The sequence below is a fragment of the Felis catus genome, chromosome E1 (assembly GCF_018350175.1).
Source record: "Felis catus isolate Fca126 chromosome E1, F.catus_Fca126_mat1.0, whole genome shotgun sequence".
Classification (NCBI taxonomy): Eukaryota; Metazoa; Chordata; class Mammalia; order Carnivora; family Felidae; genus Felis; species Felis catus.
The window spans coordinates 46,228,451-46,241,865 of NC_058381.1; the positions used below are offsets into that span (position 1 = coordinate 46,228,451).

The following is a 13,415-nucleotide window of genomic DNA, read 5'->3' on the forward strand; positions in this document are numbered from 1 at the left end:
TCTGACTTCGGCTCAGGTCATGATTCACAACTCGTGAGTTCGAGCCCCGCATTGGGCTCTGTGCTGACAACTCAGAGCATAGAGCCTGCTTTGGATTCTCTGTCTCTCTCTCTCTCTCTCTCTCTCTCTCTGTCTCTCTCTCTCTCTCTCTCTCTCTGTCCCTTCCCCTCTCATGCTCTGTCTCTCTCAAAAGTAAATAAACATTAACAATTTTTTTGGAAAAAAAAAAAAAACCGTACCCGATAAAACAGATGCTCATCATGGAAGCTTTGGGTTTCTTGGCTGGGATAGTCAGTTCTGATTTCTTTCGTGTGCAAGAGATCTTGTCACCCTTGGGTCATCCAGGTATCTTTCAAACCTCACAGGCTAGAGCTGGTAGCATAGTTTCCCACCTGAAGTGTGAGCTGACACAACTTCTTGTTTCAGATTGTCTCCTACCTACTTGATCTTCCAGAAAAAGATGAAGAAGAAGTAGAGCGAGCGCAGATCAACAGCTTTGACAGTCTCTGGGGAGAGACAGGTACTTCTCATGGACATTACTATCTTTTCTCATAAATGTGTTGTATTTGTGTGGGGACACGCTGCATCTCACACCCTGATTTTTCCTCTGGTATACCTTTGGTAGTCTCCATCTCGATGGCTTTTGTACTGGAGATTGATTCAGCCAAAGTGAAAAGTCAAGCAATGGCCTTCTTCCTCTTTCCCTTTGGATTCTCTATATCATTAGCACCGGAGTCTTCTTTCAACCAAAACTTTACCGTGTTCCTGTTGCCAAATATTTTTAAAAGACTAAAAATTTCCTTCCAGTGTGCCAAACCGGAGCAGAAAATAGTTGTGGCCTCTCTTTTATGTGATCCTTGCAGTAGTTACGTGTAAATGTTTCTCCCATCAAAATGGCTCCACCTGCAGTTGTAAACCAGGAGATTCAATCTGTATCCATACCTCTGGCTTAACCAAGTGTTATCAGGCGGAGTGGTATCTGACATGGTTACACTGCTACATTACAAGTACAGTTGCTCTCTGAATGTGAAATGAAGGGACCACCGTCTCAGGCACAGCCCATGGCAGTCCCTTCTGATCTGTAGCCAAGAGATTTCTATATTGCTTGGTACTTACCACATAAACAGAAGTTTCTTCTTTGTGGCCTTTGCAGGAAATGATTATTGTCTTTCCCCCAAGTCTAAACTGGAACATCTGGAGAAACATTAGTAACCTTTTATGTGTTTTTATGAGACCAGGGCAATGAAAGCTGTAGAGTCACCACAGATACGTATCATATTTGCCAGAGGTTGACCAATATTGAGATGGCCAATTTAGGGGGAATATTTTATTAAACAAGAAGGGTATGTGTTTTGGTTAGAGTCAGAATGTTACTAAAAATAAAGAAGGCACTTGAATTCATTTAAAATTTACAACGAGCTATCTATCAAATTGTCTTATTTCCATTGATGGCAAAAATCATAGGTAGGTTTCATGGCTTCTTTAACATCATGTAGAATGGTCCAGAGCTCAGGAATTTGTTTCTCAAACAATCCCTCCCTCTGTAAGAGCCAAAGGGAACAGATGCCAGGCAGCTGCAGCTTAAGAGCCCGTGACAGATTAAAGGAAACTGTGCAGCTGGAAACAGCTGCTGTCTCCGGGACTCTCCCCTACGGGAAGCTAGAGGACAAACTGAGGAGAAGGAACTGACCAGGATGTCGGCAGTTCTGGAGTATGTATGTTGCAACAGAGCTGCAGAAGGGACGGACATGTTGGGACTTCCCGGTAGTTCGACCTTTCCCAGCACTGTGTTGCCAGGCCGGCCATGTGGAACCCCAGGGGAGGGCAAAAAAATAAATAAATATGGCCTGATGGTGATAGGGGATAGGAATTGTAAGACTAGTAATCATAGTGATGAATATCAAGCATATTTTAGTGCTGTACTTGAAAGAATTTCTTAAAAATGTTCAAGAAGGGAGTGAACCAAGTGGAAGACTTACTTTTATTGATAGGAGTTTCTTATTAGAATAAAACTGTGTGCCCTCAGGTCTTTTTAAATATCTCATCATTTTAAGGTGTGCAACGAAGTCTGCTACATTAATTTATTTAAATATGGACCATATCTCAAGATTGTAAAAAAAAAAAAAATCCAAGCTTCATGTCAATTTGCTTGTAATCGGAATTATGTTGTGTTTAACTTAATATTTATTGAGATAATTTAAGCATTATAAACATAAAATGCTTTTTAAATAGAGCTAGAATAAAATGCATTTGTAATATAACTTACAGATCTATAAACAGTTATTTGGCTTCAGAAGATTTTCTAGGAAATTATGTTCGCACTATGTATAATGTCCCTACACCTTCACTACTAATATTGAAGAGACTACGAGTTGCTTTTTGGTCTATAGTGATGGATTTACTAAATATACGTACGTGTTCCTTTCTACCTTGTAGCACATAGTCATTTACAGTTTATAATGACCCATCGAACTGTGATGTTTTATTTCTCCAATGGCAAAATCTTATATATGTCCCCTTTATATAGAGAATGAAGGTCTGTGACCTGCAGCCAGCTGGTTGGGTCTTGTACCTACATCCCTGGTCTGAACAACACAATTTTTACCTCAGGAAAATACAGTGGTTGTGATGTTCCCAACAATCTGTATCATTTACTGTATCAATTCTAAGGCACCGCTAACTGCAAGAAACTATATAGCCATTATTTTTTGTGCTACTACAAAAAAAGAAACCCTCAGCCTATCAAATGCCACCATTCTTTATTATCACATCACTTGCGAAATTCACCCCAATTTTAGAGTTGTTAAAACGTGAAGGGAAGAAAAGCGCGTCTTAGAATCAGTGAAATTTATCTTGGCATATAGTGAAATATTAACTGAGATATAATTTTTATATAGTGGGTTTTCTAAAAGCAGGTCAATAGAATATCCTAGTTGCCTTTGTCCTCCTTTTGCAGCCTCTTTATCCTTCCAAATAGTATCTGCCTACATCCACCCTTCACCATCTGGCTGGTCTCCTCCCATCCCACAGGGTTTCCATAGACTTCTTATGGAACAGTACAGAAGAAAAGCAGTTAAGGTGACAATATTGTTCACCACTCCCTCTTCTCCCTTGTCTTACGAGCATAGACCAAGACCAGCATTAAAAGCTTCTAGCAACTCTGGAGGGCCTGAACCATCCTATGACCCAAAAGAAGCAAGGGTTCACCAAATAAACAAGATGCCCATAACTCATGCCCTTATCATCCTCACCTGCCTTATTGCAACTGCCTCCTAGCTGATCTTGTCACCCTTTCCTGATTCATCTCCCTTGTGGCTTCAGCCAAAGTGATCTTTGTGGGCCACAGTCTGTTTATGTCACTTTCTTGCTTACCACCCTTTACTGACCACCTGAACCATTAATGAAGTGATTTAGCATATTCTTAAGAAGACCAGTCATGATCTCTAGCCTCATCTATTGCCTGGCTTCTCTAGTAACTCCAGTAACAATAAACATGTTGTTTCCCACATCAGTGCGAACTTACTATGTGCTCTCCCTGTGCCTAGCATGCCTCGCCTTGTCTTTGCATGCCTGTAAGTCTTCTATTTCTCTTTCAGCATTTATCTCAGATTAACATCTCTTCCTAAAGATCACAGACACTTCTTTCTCTGCGTTACCTCCAAAAACGTATACACTGGATAGTAGTGTATTTTTTGTCTGTTATCCTTACTCAACCTTGAGTTCCTTGAGAGCAGAGACAGTCAGTGTCTGACAAATAGCTCAATAAATGTTTAATTAATGTTGTTTTGGATACCAGTGATCAGTTTATGTCTCCCCAACCACCTCCCTCTCATTGGCCGTGCACGACCCGTCTGTGTTATGTTCTTTCATGGTTGAAAATAGATAAACAGAAGAGCCATTTGCTTTGCTGCATTCTGCTTAGTGTCACCATCCCATCCAAGCAGACTTTGGCTATTTTCCCAACTCTGAGTTGCATCCTGTCTGCCTCGTTAGACTCCTTAGATGTTTCACTTTGAAAAAAAGACCACTTATGTCAGATAATCTCATCAGATGCTGACAGGCTACGGAACAAATTCTGTTACTGGTCTTTTAGGAAGAGATTTGGCTCCAAACTGCTGTTTGCTCTAAGAATCAGTTTGTTGTTTTATAGAACTGGCTTTACCTTAATCTTCTTTCTTTCAAAAAGTTTTAACAGTTTCTGATAAGACTTCTATAAAATCCAGCCAGAGCAGTTTTTTGCTCTTGGATTTTGAAAAATACAGATCCCATTTTACATAGTTGTGTTGTTCTGAGATGAAATTGGCCAGCTGTGTTAATGGCCATGTCCAGCTATCAGCTGGAGATTCCTGCCAAATTACATCATAACCTAAGCAACAGAGATGATACAACAAAGAAAAAAGCCAAATGGAACATTCCTTCTCATATAAATGTGTTATCCAATGAGTTGAAATGGGCCAGCCAGAGCAGTCTAACTCCAGGTTAGAGTGAACAATATAAATTTTAGCTTTCAAGATGGGCACTGGTTGTACATTCTCAACAGTGTTCTGTAAACTGGCATCATGGGTGAAAGGCTTGATTCTGAAATACTGTCTATATTTTCTCCAGCAGGCTATAAATTCTTCCGTGAAAAAGAATGTATTTACCCTCCCCCACCATACCCAGGGAATTAAAAGGGAGGTTTGCTGCAGCCCTATCACCTCATAGCTACTTTAAATGGAATCAGAAAGTAAGAGTTAGAAAATTTCCCAATCATTTATTTTATGTACCAACAAGATGATTCTTAAGATTCCTAACAAGTGTCTACCCCAGTCAAGTTCTTTTTTTTCCAGCTTTATAGAGATATAATTTTCACATAACATGTGTAAACTTAAAGGTGTACAACATGATTTCCAGTCAAGTTCTTAAGCCACTCTTATTTTCTCACCCAAGAATTACAGTGTTGTTGTTGTTGTTTTTCCTGAACTGTTAGATATATGAACTTGGCAAAGAGGGAAGATCACCTTGATGTAAGGAACAAGAGACAAAACTTCAAGTAAATAATCATACCCATTGATACCTATATTCACTCATTCAGGGCTTGGAAATGACCCTCATCTCAGATAAGCCACTACTACCCTCCTGTGAGGAATAGGACAGAAATGACAGTGTTAACAGTTCAAAAATAAAACTGAAAATACACATAAGACAAGGCATAGATACATCTAGTTTGAGTGAATACATCTTCTAAAACTGTCACATTTTTCTTCATAAGCCCTTCTTATCCTTGAGGGAAGAAAAGATTACTTGAAGTTAATCTTAGTGGAAACTACAGGTAGTTAGTTTGGCTTTGCATATGAGTTAACTGTGGATGAATTTGACCAAGCCCAAAGACAAAAATGCCACAGATTGCCTTCAATGAAAAAAATTTCAAGTGACCATTTGATTTGAATTTCTGTTGCTTCCCTGATTAGATACCAACATTTGCAAACTGAAATATTATCTGCACTTACCAAATATTGTCTCTTTCTGATTTGTCTTTGGAGTAGGTAGCCATAATAAAGGAAGGACTTGATGATCACCACATCAGTTTTCCAAGTCAGTTTGGGAAAAATTTCTCTATCCACATTCTTTTTAAAACACTGAACCTATGCATTTGAGACCCCATGGTGAAATGAAAAATTTATATTTGTTCAAGGATGGATTTAGTAGGGCACCTGGGTGGCTCAGTCGGTTGAATGTCCGACTTTGACTCAGGTCATGATCTTGCAGTTCACAAGTTTGAGCCCCATATCAGGCTCTGCTGTCAGTGCACAGCCCTCTTTGGATCCTCTGTCCCCTTCTCTCTGTCTTGTGCTCTCTCTCTTTCTAAAAAAATAAACGTTAAAAAAATATATATTAAAAAAATTATGGACTTAGTAGAAAGTATATCTTCAAATCCTTCTTGCAACTATTGAAACCGTACTCAGAGAATGAAATCGGCACCCATGGACTCTCTACTCTATCAAAGATCATGAACGATGGACAGCAGCCCAGAAAGAAGAATGTTAAGTTTCTTTCTGTGTCCCTTATAGTTGCTGTAGCTATTTTTTTTTATCTGTAATTCCATTATTTTGTCTTCAGAAGAACCTTTGTTATACCTCTTCTCTCATCTTTAAGACTATTACCTTGAACAGTTCTGACCCTCATATGAAAATAGTTGCAAATGTACTAGAAACTTCTGTCTCAGCTAATGAAGAAAAAAAAAATGAAAACTGGCCCAAGCCCCTGTGACCTGCAGATCCTGACTTTAGTTCTTTAGGTTTAAGGGTCCAGGAGTAGAGGTTGGCCAGAAGTGGTTCCTGACTAATTCTAAAATAGCCCTTACTCTGCAAAGGCCCTTCTGTCAGCATCCCACCCAGGCATAGATAGACCCGTGAAAGGTTTGTAGTGAAGAGGTACCAAAAAAGAGGGAGGTCAAAAGCAGGGATGACAGGCTAGGTAGGAAAAATGAAACCAAGTAAGTTTAATCATAAGTTTATTATTACAGTTGTCTCCATATATTGTGAGCCCATTTAAATGTGATTTTATTGATGATTTTTCTTCAAGAGTTTCTTTCGTGGAAGGGTGCCTGGGTGGCTCAGTTGGTTAAGCATCCAACTTTGGCTCAGGACATGATTTCAGGGTTCCTGGGTTTGAGCCCCACGTTGGGCTCTGTGCTGACAGCTCAGAGCCTGGAGCCTGCTTCGGATTCTGTGTCTCCTTCTTTCTCTGCCCTTTCCCCACTTGCACTCTGTCTCTCTTTGCCTCTCAAAAACAAATAAATGTTAAAAATTTTTCCTTCATGGTAAAAGTGGCTAATATCATTATTCTTGGAGGTAAAGTAGCAGTTACATTAATCAAACACAGATATACTTCTGTGCTTAACATAGAGGGCTAGAGAGGACAAGCCCCACCTGTTCTCAGTCTGTGTTCTCTGCCCTTAGCACTGACAGCTGCAGCTGGAAGGGGCAAACTGGAGGTATGTCGTCTGCTCTTGGAACAGGGGGCAGCAGTGGCCCAGCCAAACCGCCGAGGGGCAGTGCCCCTATTCAGCACTGTCCGCCAGGGCCATTGGCAGGTAAGCAGGGCAGCTACTTCCAATCCCTCACGTAGGGGTGAGTTCTAGACAGGGCCTTCTGAGGCAGAGAGCAAAAAAATCACAAAGTTTGGGTTACTCAGCCATCATCAGGTTTGACGACTTGGGCCTTTGTTATTAATATTCTGGTTAACTGAGAATATGTCAGAAAGTTAACATTCAGAATCATCATCATTAAAAAAAAATCATCAAAAAAATTTTAAGAAAGCGGGGGGTGGGGGGCACCTAGGTGGCTCACTTGGTTAAGCATCCAACTTCGGCTCCTGATTTCACAGTTGGTGGGTTTGAGCCCCGCATCAGGCGCTATGCTGACAGCTCAGAGCCTGGAGCCTGCTTCTAGTTCTGTGTCTCTCAACCTCTCTGCCCCTTCCCTGCTTATGCTTTCTTTCTCTCAAAATTAAATAAATGTTTAAAAAAAATTTTTTAGACATCATGATCTATATTGTATAGAAGAAATAGCTACTTTTGGCCTGGTCATGGAGTGACTCCTTCTCATACCTCACAGTATCCACAGGTTCTCTGGAAGGTTTATACCCCAACAGACCCCTGCTAGCTTGCTTGCAGGTATCTCAGGCTTGCCAAAAGAAAATGTGGTGTATGTAAGTTCTAGCTATGCAGTCTTTCCAGATGTTTGAATTCCAGATAAATGCTAATTTATACACTTAGGATGGAAAAGAAAGCATATTTGTATTAATCTTTGGAAGTATTTGTGTAGAAAAAAAGGCTCTAGAAGCCAAACAGTATTAAAGAGTTATCAAGAACACTTTATTATATTCCCTTCAGTCGTAAGTATTCACTGCAGGTAGGCTTACAACCCCTACAGATCAAGAAAATGGCACTGGCATAAGTAGTGACTTATGTTGGAGCTCCCATTATGAGAGCATCTTTGTCTACGTGTTGGCCTTTTTTATCTTAAATTCTCTTTTACTCAGGGGCTGAGTCAGAAATACACAGTTGAATTTTCATGTGGCTATCCTTTAAAGAGTCAGACATCAAATCACGTGGTACTAGCACTGTGCAGACACTAGAGGGAGTTCTTGCAGCAGAAAGTTACATGCAGAGGTGACTCACCTGTACAGCAGGACGAGATTCCACAGTGTAGGCAACAACATGCATGTGTCTGCCCAGCAGCTCTTCCTGGATAATTTGTCCGTGTTTCTCTGCATTTGCAGATTGTTGATCTTTTACTCACCCATGGAGCTGATGTCAACATGGCAGACAAGCAGGGTCGTACCCCGCTGATGATGGCTGCCTCTGAAGGCCATCTAGGAACTGTGGACTTTCTACTTGCACAAGGTCAGTCCTGGGATCCCAGAGCTGGGGATGGTCAGTGCCTATAGTAACCCAAGGAATTCATGATTTCCAGTGATGGAGTCTAAGAGATGTTAAGAATAGATACTATTCATCTAGTTGGTTAAAATATGAAGGTCTGTCTCCTCTCCTGTTGGATACAGTGGGACCCTTTCACTCTGATAGTCTTTGTTTCTTTATGGCTTGAGGGATTTTTGGTATTCTAATCAAACTAACATGTTCTAAATTCTTTAACTCAAATCTGTAATCTTCAAACTTTGATTTTTTTAATCTACACTCAGCAGATGTTCATCTTCCAAAGACTGCAGTTTTTCTTTATCAGTTATCTTGTAGGCCTCCACAACTAATACTTTTCTTGTATCCAGAGGAGGCAGACAGAGATTAAGACGGTTGCTGACAGTGGGACCCTATATGAGAAATCAGGATATTATTAGTTTCCTGTTGTAATAAACTCCTTTGACATTAACCAACATTCATATACTCCTGGTGAATGGGAAATAATAAAGCAGATTGTAGACACACCACCTTCAAAAGCGTTTCAGGCTCCTTTTGATTGCTCTGACCTCAATCACCTGTACAAAACAGAGGTGCGTGATGGTGGACTTGTATCGTGGGAAAGTCGCACGTGACTCTACAGTACCATCTAGTGGAGTTTGAGCATTTACATGAAGCAGAAGGTAGTAGACTGTGAGGAGCCTAATGATTCCATTCCAGATAGCCTTCCCTCTAAGCAAACTGGACCTAAACATCGATACTTACATCTCTGGGCATGCACACTTCAGGGAAACCAGCCCCCTGAAGAATCACACCCAGGCCAGCACAGCAGCAGGTAGTTGAGTTAGGAAGAAAACAAGGTTTCTTCTAAGATTTCAAACTAAAACTCAGCCAAAGATTAATTGGGTCTTTAGCTATATCCTCCAAAGATTTGTTTGTTTCCACAGCCTCAGACTCATAACACTGGGTCTGAACCAGAGAACTGCTCTTCCAGTGTGCAAAGTGGTTCTTGCTTCCCCCATACAAGCCAACAAACAAGTCTGGTTTCATGATATCTATCCTCACTTCTGCCAAGAGGGGGTTGGGGGAGAAAAAGGGGCGTACCTAGATTCTCAGGATAAGATGTGGCATGAGTAAATGTCCCAGAACAACCCAAGTCTGCTGGAAAAGGCAGGACCTCTTCAGCCACTGATAACCTTCAGATCACTGCACAGTGTCTGTCACATGCCAATAGAAGCTTATCAGACACAGATTCCAGAGATTTGTTCTCCCTTACCATTGCAGACATGCTGGTCTTTGTACTACTGACCTCAACTTATGATGGGGTTACGTCCTGATAAACTCAAGTTTAAAATATCTTGTTGAAAATATCTTAAGTCCAGAATGCATTTAATACATCTAATCTACAGAACATAATAGCATAGCCTTGCCAACCTAAAACGTGTTCACAACACTTATATCAGCCTTCAGTTGAGCAAAATCATCTAACACAAAGCCTACTGTATAATAGTGTTGAATATCTTGTATAGCTTATTGAATACTGTACTGAATGTGAAAAACAATGGCTGTGTGGGCCCAGAATGGTTAGAAGTGTATCCGCTGTTGACCCTCATGCTAGTGCAGCTGCCGGCGAGCCGCGGCTCACAGATATTAGCCAGCATCACAAGAGAGCACCGTCCCCACACATCACTAGCCTGGGAAAAGGTCTAAATTCAAAATTCGCAGGATGGTTTCTACTAAATGCGAATCACTTTCACACCATTGTAAAGTTGAAAAATTGTAAGTCAAACCATCATAAGTCAGGGATCCACAGTATTTCATTTTTTCACACTTAATTCAGAGACTTCCACTAAAGCAACAAACCCTACAAACAGGTATGTAGCCCACATTATTCGCAGAACACTATTCTAGTGATATGCCAGTGAGTGATTTTCTTTTAACTAACACACTATAGTCTGTGCCCTCTAAGAGTCTGTAATCTGGGAAGGAAGGAATGGAACAAAAATACCTGAAAAGCCAAGAATCCTAAGAGCTCTCATAAAGGTATTTCAGTTAGGAAAGGGCAGACCTTGAAAGGTGACTAGGAAAAATGTTTTGTTTTAGGGAGGGGATCGTAAATGAAAAGTTAGGGAGGAGAACCAACACACAACAGGTTTAAAGAAATATGCGAGTTGTCCAGTGAACTCATGACGGCTCTTGGGAAGTAAAATTGGAAACGTATGTGGAAAGAAACTGAAAAGGAACAGATTAAAAGAGGTTTTGGCTTAATTCTGAAGGCAATGGGGAGCCTTTCAAGGTTTTTTAAAAGAGAATTGATGCCAGAGTTGTGCTTTAAAAAAAAATCACTCTGGCAGTAGTGTGAATAGTAGATTTGATGGAGAAATTAGAGTGGACCAGGGGATCAATTAGGAAGCATTGTAATAGAATAGATGAGAAGTAATGAGGCGCTAATCCAGGTGCAGTAGCTGTTAGAATAGAACAGAAAGGCCAAGTGCAAAAAATGATTTGGGATATAAAGAGCAATTACATGTAGGAAGGATAGTTGAGTTGAAGCTAACTCCAGAATGTTAAAATGGATGTTTGGAAGAGGTATGATTCCATTAACTGCAAACAAAAGAAAAGAAAGAAGAGGAAGATTACATATTGAATTTTGGATGTAAATTGAATATAGGGGTTTATTTAATGTGTATCTCCAATTTCTTAAATTCCAGCTTTCCTCTTCTATGGAAGGTCAGCTTATCTGTAACATACATCTAGAACGTTCTTATCCTGCTTCTTCCACCAATGGAGGCTCTGTCCAGGGAATTTATAGATGTTGCATCTGAGAAAACTCCTTAGGTTCTGTCCCACATTCAAATCCATTCTGTGTTAGAGTCAATGTTTTAATTGCAATGTATGACAAGATAACCTTATACATAAATGGCTGTCATAAGGGCTAGAGGTATGGTACCTTCTAGCCCTTCATCCTGCTGTGGAAAGCCACAGAGTCTGGTTGCCTGACCTCTAGGGATACAAAGGTGATAGGGCGGGTAACTGCCAAGTAGACCCTGAGCCCAGCTGTGGCACATCTCATATCTGAATCCTGTCCAGCTGAGGAGGCAGCCTGGAAAGTATTCTGTATGCAGTAATCTGATGCTAATTTAGTTAGTATAACATGGCAACTGTGTGAAAAGAATTGTCTTAGGTACTCTTCACAACTAGCCAGGAAATGACGGGCTCTTTGCCATCCAAGAGCTTACAGTCTAGTCTAAGAATCAAATGTATATTGAATTTTAGACTAATTACAAAACAGTGTATCAAGTGTGCTTGATCCTTAGAGATGAAAATACAAATGTTGAAGAGAAACAGATGTAGAATACCAAAGAGGCTAAGAGAGTGGGGATGGGATCACTGAAGGCTGACAAGTTTAATTAAACTCTGAATTTCCTTGTGGCCTGGGCTCAGGCTCTTCCCGTGAGTTCATTTCCCCCACATTCTAGGGAGGGAGAAAGTGGCCTGGTACTATCACCAATAATAAACATGTACTGAGCTCCTCCTGTTTTACAAGATTCTCTCTAGGAGTTTATACTACTACAAATGGAAGACTTTTGCTGAGTTCTGAAAACATTCATCGAGAATTTATTACATGCAAGTAGGATACGTAAAAAAGATTAATAACGGAATAAGGTGACATATGTTATGCAGATTCAAGATGAGGTAACAGTGATCAGAAGCTTCCTGGAAATAGGGGGATTTTGAAATGGTTGCTAGAGAATGGGTAGAAGTGAGGCAGGTCATGGGGAAGGAAAAGATTCCCCATGAGAAAGCAAACATGACCAAAAGTGAGGATACAGAATATTATGGGAGAGTCTAGAGGCAGTGAGCACATCCATTCGGCCCAAGTAGAGGATTCTCCCAGGGGTGTAATGTAATGAAACTTAAGCATAGAGAGGAAGTTTGGGGGTAGATTGTGGAGGACCTGGAATACCCAGTAAAAACAACTGGGCTCTCTTCTACTGAAAGCTTGTAGGATCATTTTTTTTTAACAGTTTTATTGAAAGACCACTCACATACCAGAAACAAAGCTGTGCGTTGGCAGAGCATACACCTTAAGTACCAGCTTTCCCTCCTGCTCTGAATTTTCATGTTTTTTTGGGTTTCCTCAGGCTTGTGTTAATACTTACTCTTGTAGGTGCCTCCATTGCTCTCATGGACAAAGAAGGGCTGACAGCCCTCAGCTGGGCTTGTTTGAAGGGTCATCTCTCAGTAGTACGTTCTCTGGTGGATAATGGAGCCGCTACGGACCATGCTGACAAGAATGGCCGCACCCCATTGGATCTGGCAGCTTTCTATGGTGATGCCGAGGTGGTGAGTGCCTTTAAACAAGCCTCTGGGTCATAGGGATCTTAGGGAAGGTTCTCCGTCCATAATGTTATCTAGGGTTAAGGGTAGAATAACATGTAGATGATTTCTGATAGAAGGTTCTCAAATCCCTACTTGCTAGAGGACAGGAATATTCAAAACACCACTAAAGACGAAGAATACAGGAATGGCCTGTAAATACCATGGTCCCAGCCTGGTTTAGACCTGTGGTTAAATAAAGTCCAGGCAGCAGCCAGACTCAGTGGAGCAGCGCTGAGCCCTTGCACTTGTGTTAACTGCTCTCCTTGATCCATGTCCTAGGTCCAGTTCCTGGTGGATCACGGGGCCATGATCGAGCATGTTGACTATAGCGGAATGCGCCCTTTGGATAGGGCTGTGGGGTGCCGGAACACTTCTGTTGTTGTCACTCTTCTGAAGAAAGGAGCCAAGATAGGTAGGAGAAAGGAATAAGGTGCTGACCATCTGTGCCCAGGGGCCAGACTGGTCCAGTGGTCTGGCCGCCCTGGGTGTTTGGTGTGAGTGTGTGTAGTTTCCCCTCTGCCCTGGCCCAGTTATTGTCCAAGTGAACAGAAAGGCTCTTGGCCCAGAGCAAGCACCATCTGAGCCATGGTCTACACTACTCTGTGTCCAGAATCACATGGTTATCTGCCATGCC

General features: G+C 41.2%; 1 protein-coding gene across 13 annotated transcripts in view; it reads left to right on the plus strand.

The window, feature by feature from the left end:
- The window catches only part of TANC2 (tetratricopeptide repeat, ankyrin repeat and coiled-coil containing 2), a 379,268-nt gene that overhangs the window by 350,597 nt on the left and 15,256 nt on the right, over positions 1-13,415 (plus strand). For all 13 annotated transcript variants that reach the window (XM_045044003.1, XM_019818072.3, XM_045044005.1 and 10 more), the window contains 5 exons: positions 427-520; positions 6,942-7,075; positions 8,266-8,389; positions 12,570-12,745; positions 13,061-13,193. In XM_045044003.1, the coding sequence (XP_044899938.1) occupies positions 427-520; positions 6,942-7,075; positions 8,266-8,389; positions 12,570-12,745; positions 13,061-13,193 (661 nt within the window). The remainder of the gene's footprint in view (positions 1-426; positions 521-6,941; positions 7,076-8,265; positions 8,390-12,569; positions 12,746-13,060; positions 13,194-13,415) is intronic.